The 19,142-nt window shown below is 40.2% G+C and overlaps 1 protein-coding gene across 1 annotated transcript; it reads left to right on the plus strand.

The window, feature by feature from the left end:
• Positions 1–5,209: 5,209 nt before the first annotated feature.
• Positions 5,210–19,135, plus strand: LOC108635060 (glycine N-acyltransferase-like protein 3; the record flags this gene model as incomplete). Its single annotated transcript, XM_018045363.1, has 5 exons — positions 5,210–5,293; positions 7,799–7,906; positions 8,319–8,445; positions 11,980–12,103; positions 19,072–19,135. Coding segments are annotated over exons 1-5 (507 nt in total), but the record flags the coding sequence as incomplete, so codon positions are not given.
• Positions 19,136–19,142: the final 7 nt, after the last annotated feature.

A 19,142-nucleotide genomic window follows, 5' to 3' on the forward strand; every position in this document is an offset into this window, starting at 1 on the left:
GGGAGTGAAGGCGATCCTCCGTTTTCTAACTTATTGCATCCTTCAGATAATGATGATTCACTTTCCTCACAGATGAGGCAGAATTAGACGAAGAAGCTGCTAAATACCATCAAGAAGATTGGGGTTTTTTAGCACAAGAAAAGGGGGCGTCAACATCTAAAGATGAATTGGTTGAATGTTAAAAAAACCTCACTATTGCTTTACAGAACTCAGGAATCAAGTTTCCTAGTAACAATGCCAAATCTCCTTCTGCTCCGCCTCTTCCCCGCTTATGCTCCTTCTGTTGTGGCTGGTCTCGATCCCCCTCCAGGGCCCTCTCCACCGTCTGAAAACATGTCTCCGCTGCAGAAGGCATTGAGACAAGCACAGCGACTTGGTGAGGTTGTCTCTGATTTTTCTCTTGCTTTTCCTGTCTTTGAAAATAACAACCAGCGTTATTATGAATCACTGCCTTTAAGAGTTAAAGATTGCTTGTTCACAATACGGTCCTACCGCTCCATTCACCATTGCTATGATATTTGGGTACTCAAGCTTTACCCCAAATGATTGGAAACAAACAGCTAGGGCTTGTCTTTCAGGGGGAGATTATTTACTATGGAAATCTGAATTTTTTGAACAATGTGCTCGTATAGCTGATGTTAACCGACAGCAAAATATACAAACCTCCTATGAAATGTTGATTGGTGAAGGCCCTTACCAGGCTACTGATACTCAACTTAATTTCTTACCTGGTGCATATGCACAAATATCAAATGCAGCTCGGCAGGCATGGAAAAAACTTCCTAGCTCCAGTACTAAGACAGAAGATCTTTCAAAAGTCCGACAGGGACCTGATGAGCCTTACCAAGACTTCGTGGCACGGCTTTTAGATACTATAGGTAAGATAATGTCAGATGAACAGGCTGGGATGTTATTGACAAAACAATTGGCTTTTGAAAACGCTAACTCTGCCTGTCAAGCTGCCTTAAGACCTTATCGTAAAAAGGGAGATCTGTCTGATTTTATTCGCATTTGTGCTGATATTGGACCCTCCTACATGCAAGGCATTGCTATGGCAGCAGCATTACAAGGAAAAAGCATAAAGGAGGTACTTTTTCAGCAGCAAGCCCGGAATAAGAAAGGACTTCAAAAGTCAGGTAATTCTGGTTGTTTTGTTTGTGGTCAACCTGGCCATCGGGCGGCAGTGTGCCCTCAAAAACAACAAAGCCCTGTTAACATTCCTAATTTGTGCCCACGATGTAAAAAAGGAAAACATTGGGCACGGGATTGCCGTTCTAAAACGGATATTCAAGGTAATCCTTTACCCCCGGTTTCGGGAAACTGGGTGAGGGGCCAGCCCCTGGCCCCGAAACAATGTTATGGGGCAACGCTGCAGGTTCCAAAAGAACCATTGCAGACCTCTGTCGAGCCACAAGAGGCAGCGCGGGATTGGACCTCTGTGCCACCTCCTACACAGTACTAACTCCCGAGATGGGGGTTCAAACCCTTGCCACAGGAGTGTTTGGGCCTTTACCTCCAGGGACAGCTGGATTGCTCTTGGGGCGCAGCAGTGCGTCTTTAAAAGGAATACTTATTCATCCTGGTGTGATTGACTCTGATTATACAGGAGAGATAAAAATATTAGCCTCCGCTCCTAATAAAATTATTGTAATCAATGCAGGACAACGTATAGCTCAACTCCTTTTAGTTCCATTAGTTATACAAGGAAAAACAATTAATAGAGACCGTCAAGATAAAGGTTTCGGGTCATCTGACGCCTATTGGGTGCAAAATGTTACCGAGGCACGACCAGAACTTGAGCTACGCATTAAGGTAACTTTTCCGCGAGTGCTTGATAACAGGGCCGATATTAGTGTTATTTCTGATAAATACTGGCCTACTACATGGCCTAAACAGATGGCTATTTCCACTCTTTCAAGGTATTGGCCAAACTACCAATCCAGAACAAAGCTCGTCCTTCTTACTTGGACAGATAAAGACGGCCATACAGGTCAATTTAAGCCTTATATTCTGCCCCATCTTCCAGTTAATCTATGGGCGTGATATATTAAGCAAAATGGGTGTTTATTTATATAGTCCTTCACCCACCGTAACAGATTTGATGTTAGATCAGGATTACTTCCAAATCAAGGTTTGGGTAAACAACATCAAGGCATCGTTTACCCTTGATTTAAAACCTAATCAAGAGCGAAAAGGCTTGGGGTGTTTTCCCTAGGGACCTCTGATTCTCCTGTGACACATGCCGATCCTATTGATTGAAATCTGAGGAACCGGTATGGGTCGATCAGTGGCCCTGACACAGGAAAAACTTTCTGCGCACAACAGCTGGTGCAGGAACAGCTGAGGCTTGGACATATTGAACCCTCTACCTCTGCTTGGAATTCCCCAATTTTTGTTATTAAAAAGAAGTCTGGGAAATGGAGATTGCTACAAGACCTTCGTAAGGTAAATGAAACAATGATGCATATGGGAGCCCTACAACCTGGGTTACCCACTCTTCTGCTATAACCTGATAAATCCTATATCATTGTTATAGATTTAAAAGATTGTTTTTACACCATTCCTCTTGCACCTCAAGATTGTAAAAGATTTGCCTTCAGTTTACCCTCTGTTAATTTCAAAGAGCCTATGCAACGTTATCAATGGAGAGTCCTCCCGCAAGGAATGACTAATAGCCCTACGTTGTGCCAAAAAATTTGTTGCTACAGCATTAGCTCCCGTTCGTCAACGCTTTCCTCAGCTATATTTAGTTCATTATATGGATGATATATTACTAGCTCATGCTGACGAACAGCTATTGTACCAAGCTTTTTCTATTCTAAAGAAACACTTAAACCTTAATGGTCTTGTTATTGCTGATGAAAAAATTCAAACTCATTTTCCTTATAATTATTTGGGTTTCTCCTTATATCCTCGCGTTTATAATACTCAATTAGTAAGATTACAGACTGACCATTTAAAAACTCTAAATGATTTTCAAAAACTTCTAGGAGACATTAACTGGATACGCCCTTATTTAAAACTACCCACTTATACCTTGCAGCCTCTGTTTGATATCCTTAAAGGTGACTCTGACCTGCGTCACCCCCGAACACTTTCTTCAGAAGGGCGATCAGCCTTACAATCAATAGAGGAAGCTATTAGACAACAACAGATTACTTATTGTGATTACCAACGATCATGGGGTTTTATATATACTTCCTACCCCCGAGCACCCACAGGGGTTCTCTATCAAGATAAACCTTTGCGATGGATATATCTGTCTGCTACTCCAACTAAACATCTGCTCCCTTACTATGAACTTGTTGCAAAAATTGTAGCAAAGGGACGTCACGAGGCCATCCAGTATTTTGGAATGGAACCCCCCTTCATTTGTGTTCCTTATGCTTTAGAACAACAAGATTGGCTTTTTCCAATTTTCAGATAATTGGTCTATAGCTTTTGCAAATTACCCGGGACGGATTACTCATCATTACCCTTCTGATAAATTGTTACCAATTTGCTAGCTCTCATGCCTTTATTTTTCCAAAAATAGTTCGCCGACAACCTATTCCCGAAGCGACACTTATATTTACAGATGGATCTTCTAATGGTACTGCAGCTTTAATTATTAACCATCAAACTTATTACGCACATACCAGCTTTTCTTCTGCTCAGGTTGTGGAATTATTTGCAGTCCACCAAGCATTACTAACTGTACCTACTTCCTTTAATTTATTTACAGACAGCTCCTATGTGGTCGGTGCCTTACAGATGATTGAAACTGTTCCAATTATCGGCACCACCTCTCCTGAAGTTCTTAACTTATTTACATTAATTCAACAGGTCCTCCACTGTCGCCAACACCCCTGTTTCTTTGGGCATATTCGTGCACACTCCACCCTTCCTGGTGCCCTCGTACAGGGCAATCACACTGCGGACGTTCTTACTAAACAAGTGTTTTTTCAATCAGCTATTGATGCAGCTCGAAAATCCCATAACTTACATCACCAAAATAGTCATTCTCTACGGTTGCAATTTAAAATTTCCCGGTGAAGCTGCACGGCAAATTGTTAAATCTTGCTCTACTTGTCCTCAATTCTTTGTTCTCCCTCAATATGGTGTCAACCCTCGGAGGTTTACGCCCTAATCACCTCTGGCAAACAGATGTTACTCACATTCCTCAATTTGGGCGTCTTAAATATGTTCATGTCTCTAATTGACACTTTTTCCAATTTTCTCATGGCCTCCCTTCACACTGGAGAATCGACACGTCACTGTATTCAACATTTGCTGTTTTGCTTTTCTATTTCAGGAATCCCACAAACCCTTAAAACAGATAATGGACCTGGTTATACTAGCCGTTCTTTTCAACGTTTTTGTCTTTCTTTTCAAATTCATCATAAAACAGGAATTCCATATAACCCACAGGGCCAAGGTATTGTGGAACGAGCTCATCAGCGTCTCAAACATCAACTATTAAAACAGAAAAAGGGGAATGACTTGTATAGCCCTCACCGCATAATGCCTTGAATCATGCTCTTTATGTTTTAAATTTTTTAACTTTAGACGCAGAAGGCAATTCAGCAGCCCAGCGTTTTTGGGGGAGAACGATCCTCATGCAAAAAACCACTTGTACGATGGAAGGATCCACTTACCAATCTGTGGTATGGGCCAGACCCTGTACTAATATGGGGACGAGGGCATGTTTGTGTCTTTCCACAGGATGCCGAAGCACCGCGTTGGATACCGGAAAGGCTGGTACGCGCGGCAGAGGAACTCCCTGACACATCAGATGCGTCGGCATGACACTGAGCGAGCCCACGAGTGAGCTGCCTACCCAGAGGCAGATTGAGGCGTTGATGCGACATGCTTGGAATGAGGCTCATGTACAACCTCCAGTGACACCTATTAATATACTGATCATGTTATTATTATTGTTACAGCGGATACAAAACGGGGAGGCTGCGGCTTTTTTGGGCATACATTCCTGATCCGCCCATGATCCAATCCTTAGGATGGGATAAAGAAACAGTACCTGTATATGTCAATGATACAAGACTTTTAGGAGGAAAATCAGATATTCACATTTCTCCTCAGCAAGCCAATATTTCCTTTTATGGTCTTACTACACAATACCCTATGTGCTTTTCTTATCAATCACAGCATCCTCACTGTATACAGGTGTCAGCTGATATATCCTATCCTCGAGTGACTATTTCTGGCATTGATGAAAAAACCGGAAAAAAGATCATACCGTAACGGAACTGGACCTCTCGACATTCCGTTTTGCGGCAGACGTCTAAGCATCGGCGTAGGAATAGACATTCCTTGGACTTTATGTCGAGCACGGGTCGCATCAGTGTATAACATCAACAATGCCAATGCCATCCTTTTATGGGACTGGGCACCTGGGGGAAAACCTGATTTCCCCGAATATCGAGGACAGCATCCACCCATTCTCTCTGTAAACACTGCTCCTATATTTCAAACTGAACTGTGGAAACTTTTGGCTGCTTTTGGTCATGGCAATAGTCTATATTTACAACCCAATATTAGTGGGAGTAAATATGGTAATGTAGGAGTTACGGGGTTTTTATATCCTCGAGCTTGTGTCCCTTACCCGTTTATGTTGATACAAGGCCATATAGAAATAACACTGTCATTGAATATTTATCATTTAAATTGTTCTAATTGCATACTTACTAATTGCATAAGAGGTGTTGCTAAAGGAGAACAAGTTATAATAGTAAAACAACCTGCTTTTGTAATGTTACCTGTTGATATAACTGAAGAATGGTATGATGAGACTGCTTTAGAATTGCTACAACGCATTAACACGGCTCTTAGCCGCAAGGAAAGAAGTGTGAGCCTGATTATTCTGGGTATAGTATCTTTAATCACCCTTATAGCAACTGCTGTTACTGCTTCTGTATCCTTAGCACAATCCATTCAAGCTGCTCATACTGTAGATTCCTTGTCATATAATGTTACTAAAGTAATGGGAACTCAAGAAGATATAGATAAAAAGATAGAAGATAGATTATCAGCTTTATATGATGTAGTTAGAGTTCTAGGAGACCAAGTTCAGAGTATTAATTTTCGCATGAAAATTCAATGCCATGCTAATTATAAATGGATTTGTGTTACAAAAAAGCCTTACAATACATCTGATTTTCCGTGGGATAAGGTGAAAAAACATCTACAAGGAATTTGGTTTAATACTAATGTTTCTTTAGATCTTTTACAATTGCATAATGAAATTCTTGACATCGAAAATGCTCCAAAAGCTACTTTGAATATAGCTGAAACTGTTAATAATTTTTTACAAAATTTATTTTCTAACTTTCCTAGCCTTCATTCACTGTGGCGAAGTATAATTGCTGTGGGCACGGTTCTGACTGTTGTGCTTATCATAATTTGTCTAACTCCTTGTCTTATTCGTAGTATTGTTAAAGAATTTCTACAGATGAGAGTTTTAATACATAAAAACATGTTGCAACACCGACATCTTATGGAGCTTTTAAAAAATAAAGAGAGGGGAGCTGCGGGGGACTGCCCGTGAAGGGTTAAGTCTTGGGAGCTGCTCGGCGTTATGCAGAGCCCTAGGACATGTGCCTAAGCTCCCTGTCCCGCCACCCTCAAGAATTTTTATAGCCCTTAAGGCTCCAAGATGTTTGGTTTCGGCAACATGTCATAGAAGATAGATTAGCTTATTGTGATCTGTATACAATGGTACGGATCTGGTGATTGTATCTGGAGATGAAAAACAATCTTGTAAAGGTCAGAAATCACGTATTTTATCCTATATATGCTGCAGCACAATAAAGCAAGGTATCAGCCATTTTGGTCTGATCCTCTCAACCCCATCTTTTGTCTCTCTCTTATTTTCTTAGCGGGGACGCTCCGTTCTCTCCCTGTGCAGGTGCGACTCTTGCTTGTGCTGGCCGCGGCAGTTACAACCCTTAGGGAATGGTTATAGAGACCTGCTCTATCAAATCTAACATGCAGGGTATGCTTTTTGGCTTTTTTTCTGGGGGATAGTATCTCAGTCTCAAGTGATATTTAATTGTAATTCAAGGTTGAAAGAGTAGTTGTACTTCACATATGATTTTAAGATAGTGTGCTGCTGCTAAGGCGCTTCAGTCATGTCCAGCTCTGTGCGACCCCATAGACGGCAGCCCACCAGGCTCCCCCGTCCCTGGGATTCTCCAGGCAAGAACACTAGAGTGAGTTGCCATTTCCTTCTCCAAAGCATGAAAGTGAAAAGTGAAAGTGAAGTCATTGAGTCATGTCCAACTCTCAGCGACCCCATGGACTGCAGCCTACCAGGCTCCTCCGTCAATGGGATTTTCCAGGCAAGAGTACTGGAGTAGGGTGCCATTGCCTTCTCTGTTAAGATAGTGTAGTAAACTTCAAAGGCAGCTGCGCATCAAAATTATCCATAGAAATTTTAAAAGGCATATGAACTCTAAATCTAGATATTAGACGCTGATTCATTAAGTATTACTGACCTATATTCCAAGTCCCTGTCTGGTAAGCCTATTGATTTGGTACCTCTCACCATTGTGCTAAAAAAACCCACTAAGTTTTGGGAGCATTTTCATAGACTGTCATAGACACTTTAACAGTTTCCTTGTGCACTGATGAAATAAAAAGGGAGAAGTCTATATGTGTATGGGTTCTGAATATATGTGTGTTTATTTATAATTTCCCCTCATGGCCATAACTTTGCACTAGTACAAGAAATGAAAAGAGCAATAAGCATCTGAAATGGTTAATAATATAACTAACTATTCCTCTGGGTTCTCTGCCTCAGGTTTATGGAGCAGTGATGAACATAAATCGTGGGAATCCCTTTCAAAAGGAAGTGGTGTTGGATTCATGGCCTGACTTCAAAGCCATCATCACACGGCGGCAGAAAGAGGTACAGTTTTAAAAGGCAAAAAAGAATTGGTACCAACTGAAATGAAAAGATGAAGTAAAGGGGAAATTGTAACCATCATAGCTTAACACGCTATACACTTCACCATTAGCTTCTAATTTGACTGGCTTTGGAGTATCAGACATATGGAAACCTCCAGTCTAAATGTGTTCACTAGGATGATTTCTCTAGTGTTTGATAACCCCTCGAAGCATGAAGCAGATACACTTGTACACACTAGTTTTCCCACTGGGTTGATGATTCCTTATGATCATTGACTTTGGTCATATGGATAAATATGAAAGAAGATTGAAAAAGACAGCATCCTCCCCATTCTGCCTCTGAGACAAAAGAGAGGCTCACATGATCAAAGGTGGTGTGCTTTATGTGTTTGTGGTTATGTCTTCTGTCCTAGGCTGAGACAGACAACCTGGACCATTATACTAATGCCTATGCTGTGTTCTACAAAGATGTCAATGCTTACCGACAGCTGTTGGAAGAACATGGTGTTATCAACTGGGATCAAGTTTTTCAAATACAGGGTGGGTCAAGTACAAGACACTAGACACGCATTTTTTTTTTCTTCTTTTTGTCATATCTCTCAGATATATAAATATGACACACTTCACACATATAAGCACACATATGTACAAATACACTTACATACATTTTATATATTAACAGCTTATGTATTACAGTCTTATAGCAATACTTTTTTTTTTTAATGAGGTTTGGCCTTTGGGGTTGGCAGAGGCCATTTAAATTAGGCTGTTTTTAAGTGATTTTTTTTTCTTTCAAAAAATGGTATCAGTGAATATCACAGGATATTTCTCCTTATTACTTCTAACCCTTTCCTATCATAATCTTTTAAAGAAAATCTAATTTAAGTCTAAGCCAATAGGTAAGCCTTTCTTCTTTCTAAAGCAAATGATTCTTGAAAAAGATAATCAACTGGTCTACATAGGATAAACTGAAATGATTTTATAAGGAAAGAGTATATGTGGGCTCCAAGGAGATAACTGCATAGCCATCAACACTTCTAGAAGAACTTTAGGCCAAGACTGAAACAGATTAAGACTTTTGATTATTTGGATGGATAGCTTTGGCTTCAGTGTATCACTTGCTGTCTCAACTTTTTATAATGATTGGGAGTTGATATAGGCAATGAAGTTTGTGTGTAGCTCTTCTAGTGAAATGAGTTCCTTGGTCATTTGACAAGAAGGTAGGAACCCCCATGTTAGATATATAAATTCTGATAATTTTTATCAGCCAGAAGTAGCTGAAGCCCTCTACAAGAAAAGTTTCTGTCCACCTATAATGATTTATGTAAATTCATAACCTAAAAACTTGGGATGTTGTATATGTATTAAAAAAGAATCCCCTTGCAAATGCTCAAAAAGACTTTATAGAGGCAGTTCTAAACTCTCTCACACATTTACAGATTTACCCCTGTTACGCTGGTTAGAAGTGAGGCATAATTCAACCACTTGCTTATCTAATTAACAATTCAGAAAAATCTCACCAGGATTACTTTAATGTGGAAATGTGTATATCTCCTCCTTGATGTGAAAAGTCATGGCAGTTACTGGATGGATTTTGGTATTATTGGTTAATATCCTCAAATCCCCTGAATTCATCATTATGGAGAGACCATCCCTCTAACTGCCAATACTTTTTTTCAGAAGGCTGAGCTATTTGTTGTGAGTTATACTCATTTTAATTGATAGTCATCTTTCCTGAGGGTTTGGTGGGGAGAGATGTGATTTATAGCACCTAATATAGCTGGAATGGTAAAACCCCTCATTTACCATGTAGAGCAAGGCTCTTGACTTCTGATGTGGTCTCAACTGTAGGTTTCTGTGGTAAGAACTGTAATCTCTTTAGGACACTGAATAGCTTCCAAGAAGTCATCAGGGTCTTTACTATTCTTATTCAGAGAACCTAAAAAGGAGCCATTTCTATAACATCTCTAAATCATGAGCCTCCCTAAAAGCCTATCAGCTACATATAAACAGCCTTTTACTTTTTGCAGGCGAGGTCAGAACTACTAGTTGGGCTGGTGGATAGATCAGGATTTAGGCAGTGAAGCTGCTTCAGTACTGGGTGTTTAGAGCAAGAACACACCCTGCATAGGAATGCCTTTGTCATTTTTAATCTACAAACCATCCATAAACAATGTTAAATCAGGGTTAATCCTCTAATGGACTCAGAGGAGCCAAACTCCTTGTGTTTGCCTTACGCAGGAAACAAAAACATGCATAATTGCCCAGACAGGCCCTGCTTGTTGCTCACTGCTAGTTGCATGAACGAGAGAGCTTGTCTACATGAGCACCAGCCTGAAAGTTTCAAAGGCCTGCTCACTGGTAACTATGAACCAAAAAAAATGTCCCAAGTTCTGGCTTATTCAGTTAGCAACCCTTCCCCTTCTAAGGAGGTGGAGTGGTCAATAGCAGAACTAGAAGTAGAGATTGCTTTCTCCTTGAGAAAAGAGAAAATCATTTGTTAAAAATGATACCCTGTCAACAGATAAGAGGACATGATCCACAGCACCATGGAGAGATGATTGGCAAAATCTAAACAACAAATCCTGTTGTTTGGTGATTAGAGGGCCCTAACCACCAGGATTCTCGGACAAAAGAAGTTTTTAGAGAGGGGAGAGAGGAGTTTAGTGGGAATTGAAAGGTCTGTTGATGAAAAGACTCACAAGACAAAAAGTGGGCAAAATCAAACTATAGTGTTTAAGGATGCAGACTTGGATAATAAAACTGTAAAGAAAACAAGAAAATGGTTATCTTAAAAATTATTATAATGATTATTTTTGGAGGAGAGAGAAGGAATTGTGATTAAAAGATTGGGGGAGTGATACATAGAAGGGAGCTCATCAAATTCTATTCTGTGGCTTTAGAAGTAGTCAAAATGTATGTAATTATTTCTAATTAAGCTATACCTTTTATGCAGTTTTTGTTACCTGTTACATCTTATAAGTCTAAAAGGTTTTGTTTTAATGTTAGGATGACCTTTAGAAAGAACTGACTCAGTCTAACTTAGAAGAAAAAAATTCTGTTGGAACTACCAGCCACACTTTGAGTCAGCAGGGCTCACTACCACTTAGATGTAATTCAGTGTTTCAATATGGAGTGCTAGCCACAGCATCTATAAACTTAATAGCATTAACTTGAAGACTTTCTTATCTTTTCTTAGACTTAACTCCATGATGGAGAAGCCGAGGCTCAGAGCACAGTCTGTGTTCACCAGGACCTGCCGTTCATGTTTTCTTCAAGAGGAAGTGATTTTCTAGGAGAAGGAAGCAAGCAATTAGATATGAAAGGAAGTGGGAAAGTCAATTTCCAGAGCATTCAAGCAATAGCAGCCAGAATGGAAAGGACAGAGCAGATCAGGATTTGGAGAAGTGGACAATCAGTTCTAAGTAAACAAGCCCCTTGTCATGCTGTAATTACTATCAGAACAGAGACCATGCCATTCTTATATCCCACTCTGGGGCTATGCCCAGCACAGCACTTTACATACAAGAAGTACTGAGTAAGGGTTTATAGAGAATACAGTATAGCTATGACAAATGAGTGAGTGCTGGGTAAGTTAAGTTCAGAATAAACCTCACCAGTCTAAATTTATATATTGACATTGCCGTGATGGGCATTTAAGCAGGAGACTGAAAGACAGTCTTTAAAGTAAGATTGCCCTGCCAAATAAGTTGAAGCTCTTTCATACCTCCAGAACATCCCTTACCCTCAGGGGTTTAAGATCAATCTGAGAAGTCAAGAAAATAAAAAGTTCCCATAAAGCATTACAAATTCTTAAGGGATAGTCCCATCAGAAATACCCATGGAAGATCGTGATCAACATGGAAATTTGAAAATCTCATACAAGACTTGAAAATCAGACAAAGGAGTAGCTCTGATAATATATGTATAAATACAAAGTGGTTAAGATAATACAAGGTGGGAAGCTGGTGGTATTGATGATACCAAGTATAGAAATACTAAAACAAATTTGCTTTTGGCATTCTCAGATAAAGCATCCACATTTTTTTTTTCATTGTGTGTTTCTACATGCAGGGCTGCAGAGTGAATTACATGATGTTTCCAAAGCTGTTGCTGACTCAAAGCAGGTGGATGTAAAGCTAGCTTCCTTCAAGGCCACTTGCTTACCTCCGATTTCAGCTGCAGACACCAGTTTCTTGTACGTAAACAAGCTTCTTCTGGGGGAGAATTTATGCCATGGCAGTACAAACTGCCTGGAATACTGAATACCATTTAGGAATATTGGATCTAGATGACTGAATCTAAATGTGTGTATGTGTTTACTCTTTTCCTTTTTGCTGTGCTTGACTGCTCATAATTTCCTGCAAAATCAAATCGATGTCTCTCTCCATTGTCATTAACTATGGACAGCTTTTTCACAGAATACACAAAAAAATCATTTCTTGGGCATCCTCCTCCTCCAAATAATTCTATAACTTCCGTTGTCTGTGCCCAAGGTGGTTATAATTGTTTTTTGTTGTTTCAGGGATGAAGGTGTTTAGCTGACTTACGTGTCTTTTATGCCAGGCACTAAATGTTTCAAAGTTTTAAATACATTGCCTCTTGAATCCTTTCTACAACCTTATAAAACAGTACCATTATTACTCCCTTTTTGAACAGAATTGAAATAACACACAGGAGCAAACTGTAGAGCCAGAAACAACCAAAAGAAGCCTAATTCCAGGATCCAGCCCTTCAGAATGTGTGTTAGTTTATATCTGCATTCTTTCACTTTGTGGTCCCTGATCTGTCATTCACTAGTTACTTTCCATTTTGCCTTACCTTTCTGTGTGTGTGTGTGTGTGTGTGTGTGTGTGTGCTTGTGTTAGTCGCTCAGTGTGTCTGACTCTTTGCAACCCCGTGGACTCTAGCCTCCCAGCCTCCTCTGTCCATGGGATTCTCCAAGCAAGAATAGTGAAGAGAGTTGCCAGTTTCTTCTCGAGGTTACCTTTCTGAGCCTCAATCAATTCTTCCTAAAAACTGATGTATAATACCTTCTTTGCATGTTTCTTGTAAGCAAATGAAACTAACCACTTCACTGAATGTTACTTTTCTCCACTTCCATGGTGTATGTTGAAGTAATTATTAAGCAAAACAAGACTAAACCTAGAAAAGAAGGGACATTTTAAGTCACATAAAGCAACTGGATTTCATTGTTACTTTTTCAGTCCATGAAAATTTTCAAACACAAGAGTTGAGAAACTAGTGTAATTAACCTCCAACACCAATATACTTAAAAAAAAAATCTTAAACACCTGCCTCTTTCAAATCACAAAATAATGCAGTTCTCAATTTTGTTTTTTGTTCAAATCCAACTGTAAACCTTTTCAACAATACATTTTCCTATTAATTGAATTTTAAAAAATACAACCAAACTTGTGCTCATTAAATATACATGTATATTTTTAAAATGTACAAAAAGAACAAGATTTATTATGTTAGGAATCTTTTATCCAGATCTCTATCTTTCCCACCCCCTGATTTATTCTGAAGGAAATATCTTATATATTATTCATTATACGACACTTTACCGTCTGAGCCACCAGGGAAGCCACTTAAATATTATACCTCCAAAAAAAGAATTATTATTATTATTAGCCAGGCCTCACGGCTTGTGGCATCTTATTAATCCCTGGTGGTTCAGATGGTAAATAATCCACCTGCAATGCAGGAGACCTGGGTTCGATCCCTGGGTTGGGAAAATCCCCTAGAGGAGTGCATGGCAACCCACTCCAGTATTCTTGCCTGGAGAGTCCCCATGGACAGAGGAGCCTGGTGGGCTACAGTCCATGGGGTTGCAAAGAATCAGACATGACTGAGCAACTAAGCATAGCATAGTATGGCTAGTGGGATCTTATTAATAGCTTTCCCATCAGGCATCGAACCCTGGCCCCAAAAGTGAACACATTGAATTCACTCAGGGAATTCCCAAGAAATTTTTTTTTAACTGCTATAGTAACATCACCTCTGTGTCAGGGGTCCCCCAGACCACCCACAAGTTCAGTGATTGGCTAAGAGGACTCAGGACTCAATATATTTAGTCATGGCTATAACTTATTATGGGAGGAGGCAATGGCACCCCACTCCAGTACTCTTGCCTGGAAAATCCCAAGGACAGAGGAGCCTGGTGGTAGGCTACAGTCCATGGGGTCGCGAAGAGTCAGACATGACTGAGCAACTTCCCTTTCATTTTTCACTTTCATGCATTGGAGAAGGAATGGCAACCCACTCCAATATTCTTGCCTGGAGAATCCCAGGGATGGGGGAGCCTGGTGGGCTGCCGTCTATGGGGTCATACAGAATCGGGCATGACTGAAGTGACTTAGCAGCATAACTTATTATAATGAAAAGATATAAAGCAAAATCAGCACAAGGGAAAAAGGTGCTTTGGCAAAGTCCAGAGGAAACCGGACACAAGCTCCCAGAGGCCTCCCTGAGCAGAGTCACGCAGTATGCGTTTGATTTTCAGCAATGAGTTGTGACAACACAGATAAGATTTTTTTACTGGAGGTACCTTCTGCCAGTTCAGTTCAGTTCAGTCGCTCAGTCATGTCCGACTCTTTGCGACCCCATGAATCGCAGCACGCCAGGCCTCCCTGTCCATCACCATCTCCGGAGTTCACTCAGACTCACGTCCATCGAGTCCGTGATGCCATCCTGCCATCTCATCCTCTGTTGTCCCCTTCTCCTCCTGCCCCCAATCCCTCCCAGCATCAGAGTCTTTTCCAACGAGTCAACTCCTTCGCACGAGGGGGCCAAAGTACTGGAGTTTCAGCTTTAGCATCAGTCCTTCCAAAGAAATCCCAGGGCTGATCTCCTTCAGAATGGACTGGTTGGATCTCCTTTGCAGTCCAAAGAGCCTTCTCCAACACCACAGTGCAAAAGCATCAATTCTTTGGCGCTCAGCCTTCTTCACAGGCCAACTCTCACATCCATACATGACCACAGGAAAAACCATAGCCTTGACTAGACCAATTTCCTAGACTCCAGGAGGAAAACAGGTGTTCAGCATAAAGTGCATCGATTGTACAAACAGGCCAAGCTAACCACTCTTACCAGTTCTGGGAATGGCAGGACTCCTCCAGCAATCAAAATTACCTGACACTTAGCGGCACCCCACTCCAGTACTGTTGCCTGGAAAATCCCATGGACGGAGGAGCCTGGTGGGCTGCTGTCTGTGGGGGTCGCACAGAGTCGGACATGACTGAAGCGACTTAGTAGCAGCAGCAGCAGCCAAAGGCCAACTTCGCAAGCAGGTTCTCTAAAAACAGTGGCCTTGAGCCTTCTTTGTTAGCTCTTTCCTTAAAATTTTGTGAACACTATTTCCTAAAATATAAAATAACCTGTTAGTAGTCACATTTTCCCCAATTATCACAAAACTTTTAGCACTTTATTTGTTTTGAATAAGCACCTGGTTATTATATGCAGCTGGTTAATATCTCTCTTAAGTTTCTTTTGACAGACAGATACCCCTTTCATCTTTTTTATTTCTCATGTTACTTTTGGTTGAAAAAAAATCACACTATTTGTCCTTTAGAGTTTCCCCACAGTCTGTCCAATTAAACAGACATCAGTTTGAGAAAATTCCAGGAAATAGTGAAGGACGAGGAGGTCTGACATGCTGCAGTCCATGGGGTTGCAAAGAGCCGCTCATGACTGAGCTACTCAACAAGTCTGTTTGCTGTCATATCCCTGAGATGTTATTTAAAATTTTCTTCAATCCCCCATCAGACTTTTTTTAAATCAAATTTTTTCTTGAATTGCTCCTTTCTGCATAGGAAGTTAGACAATTTATCTTTAAAACCTAAAACCTAAATCATTACCAAATTTGTACACTTTATTTTGGATACCTGCCCTTCACATACAAGGTCATTGTCTCGAATGTCCCTCCTGAAACACGTGGTTTAGTGTTTTCATTTGTAGCAGCATCACTACCTGAAGCTTCTTTGACTTTGTTCGAAAGTTTATTTTCGAGAATTAAATGAAAAAATCCTGTTAAGCCAGTTATTGCTTGCATTTATTTATATTCTTTCCCCCTGCTTAGTGGTTAGGCGAATGGCCCAGCTCCAGGTCCCACAGAATACCTGAAATATGAGCTAACATTGCATAACCACTAATAAAAGAAAACACAAACTTTTTTTTTCTATTATTATGTGCCAACTAATGAATCTTCCTGTTTTCTTTTTTTAATTTTAATTCTATTTTATTTTACTTTACAATACTGTATTGGTTTTGCCATACATCAATATGAATCTGCCACGGGTGTACATGAGTTCCCGATCCTGAACCCCCTTCCCACCTCCCTCCCTATACCATCTCTCTAGGTCATCCCAGTGTACCAGCCCCAAGCATCCTGTATCCTGCATCAAACCTAGACTGGCGATTCATTTCTTATATGATATTATACATGTTTCAATGCTATTCTCCCAAATCATCCCACCCTCTCCCTCTCCCACAGAGTCCAAAAGACTGTTCTATACATCTGTGTCTCTTTTGCTGTCTCGCATACAGGTTTATCGTTACCATCTTTCTAAATTCCATATATATGAGAAAACACCAACTTTTACTTCATAAATAAGGACATGGTACAGGACCTCCCTGGTGGTCTAGTGGCTAAGACTTCACGCTCCCAGTTCAGGGTGTCCAGGTTCAATCCCTGCTCGGGAACTATATCTCACCTGCTGCAAGTAAAAGATCCAACATGCTGAAACTAAGACCTGGGGCAGTCAAACAAATACTTTAAAAAAGGACATAGTGAGAATGACATCAGTGGCCTCTTAACTGGGGATGTTCTTAGGATATATTAATAACTTCAAGCATGAAAGAAAATTCACAATACAACCAGCCCCAGAGACTTGCAACTAAGTAACCTGTCTCAGTTCTTAGAAACTGCAACAATTTCTGTCCTTTTTTTTTTTTTTAATCTTAATGCCCATGGATTTTGAAATCTTTTTCCAGAATGTTTAGGGAAAGGTCTGAAAGAGCTAGCATTTCTTAAGCACCTACAAATGCCTAGAACATTAAGCAGTTTATATTTCTTTTGTGGACATGGTTGCATAAATGTAGGAGTCCTATCCTAAAACATTTATTATTATCAAGAAAAATATTAGAGGCCAAGTATCTGGACTTATTCAAGGCCTCAGAGAGGGTGTCAGCAGACTCAGGACTTAATAAGAACAAGTCTGAGGTTTGTTTTCCAGAAAAATGAAATAATTTCCTTCATCTATTCTGAGGACAATAATAAGTGGGCAAAAATTTGAAGGAAAGACTTAGACTCAATATAATGAGTGTTTTGTCCTGTTTAAAATGAAATCCTAAAGATGTTTGTAAGTGGTAAGTGATAGATTCTTATTTATTGAAAATACTCTAGTATTTGCTAGGCACTTCTCTCCAGGATGGGTGACAATATACAGCCTTGACGTACTCCTTTTCCTATTTGGAACCAGTCTGTTGTTTCATGTCCAGTTCTAACTGTTGCTTCCTGACCTGCATACAGATTTCTCAAGAGGCAGGTTAGGTGGTCTGGTATTCCCTTCTCTTTCAGAATTTTCCAGTTTATTTGGATCCACACAGTCAAAGGCTTTGGCATAGTCAATAAAGCAGAAATAGATGTTTTTCTGGAACTCTCTTGCTTTTTCCATGATCCAGTGGATGTTGGCAATTTGATCTCTGGTTCCTCTGCCTTTTCGAAAACCAACTTGAACATCAGGGAGTTCACGTTCACGTATTGCTGAAGCCTGGCTTGGAGAATTTTGAGCATTACTTTACTAGCATATGAGATGAGTGCAAGTGTGCGGTAGTTTGAGCATTCTTTGGCATTGCCTTTCTTGGAATTGGAATGAAAACTGACCTTTTCCAGTCCTGTGGCCACTGCTGAGTTTTCCAAATTTGCTGGCATATTGAGGGCAGCACTTTCACAGCATCATCTTTCAGGATTTGAAAATAGCTCAATAGGAATTCCATCAGCTCTACTAGCTTTGTTCGTAGTGATGATTTCTAAGGCCCACTTGACTTCACATTCCAGGATGTCTGTCTCTAGATGAGTGATATCATACCATTGTGATTATCTGGGTTGTGAAGATTTTTTTTGTACAGTTTTTCTGTGTATTCTTGCCACCTTTTCTTAATATCTTCTGCTTCTGTTAGGTCCCTACAATTTCTGTCCTTTATCGAGCCCATCTTTGCATGAAATGTTCCCCTGGTATCTCTAATTTTCTTGAAGAGAAAATTAGTCTTAGTCTTTCCCATTCTGTTCTTTTCCTCTACTTCTTTGCATTGATTGCTGAAGAAGGCTTTCTTATCTCTTCTTGCTATTCTTTAGAACTCTACATTCAGATGTTTATATCTTTATATCTTATATATAAAATATATATATATTAATATATATATATATATATATATATATATCTTATATCTTTTATATATCTTTATATCTTTTCCTTTTCTCCTTTGCTTTTCACTTGTCTTCTTTTCACAGCTTTGAAAGCCATCCTCAGACAGCCATTTTGCATTTTTGCATTTCTTTTCCATGGGATGATCTTGATCCCTGTCTCCTGTACAATGTCACAAACCTCATTCCATAGTTCATCAGGCACTCTTATCTATCAGATCTAGGCCCTTAAATCTATTTCTCACTTCCACTGTATAATCATAAGGGATTTGATTTAGGTCATATCTGAATGGTCTAGCAGTTTTTCTACTTTCTTCAATTTAAGTCTGAATTTGGGGCAGGAGGAGAAGGGGACTACAGAGGATGAGATGGTTGGATGGCATCACTGACTCTATGGATGTGAGCCTGAGTGAACTCCGGAGTTGGTAATGGACAGGGAGGCCTGGCATGCTGCGATTCATGGGGGTTGCAAAGAGTCGGACACGACTGAGCGACTGGACTGAACTGATCTCCAGGATGCTTTCTCAGTTTGAATGAAAGTAAAAAGAGAAGTAGTTGGGGAATTCCCTGGAGGTCCGGTGGTTGGGACGGGGTGCTTTCACTGCTGGGGCCAGGTTTGATCCCTGGTGGGAGAACTAAGATTCCCCAGGGTTTGAAGCGAATGAAAAAGAGAGAAATACTTGTTTGTCATCATATGATCCCGAGTTCATATTTCTTCCCATGTCATTTTCTTCAAGAATGAATTCTTCCCTACAACTAACCTACCTGAGTGTTGCTGATGTTGACTTACTCAACCAGACTTGGTCTC

Source organism: Capra hircus, unplaced genomic scaffold, assembly GCF_001704415.2.
Source record: "Capra hircus breed San Clemente unplaced genomic scaffold, ASM170441v1, whole genome shotgun sequence".
NCBI lineage: Eukaryota > Metazoa > Chordata > Mammalia > Artiodactyla > Bovidae > Capra > Capra hircus.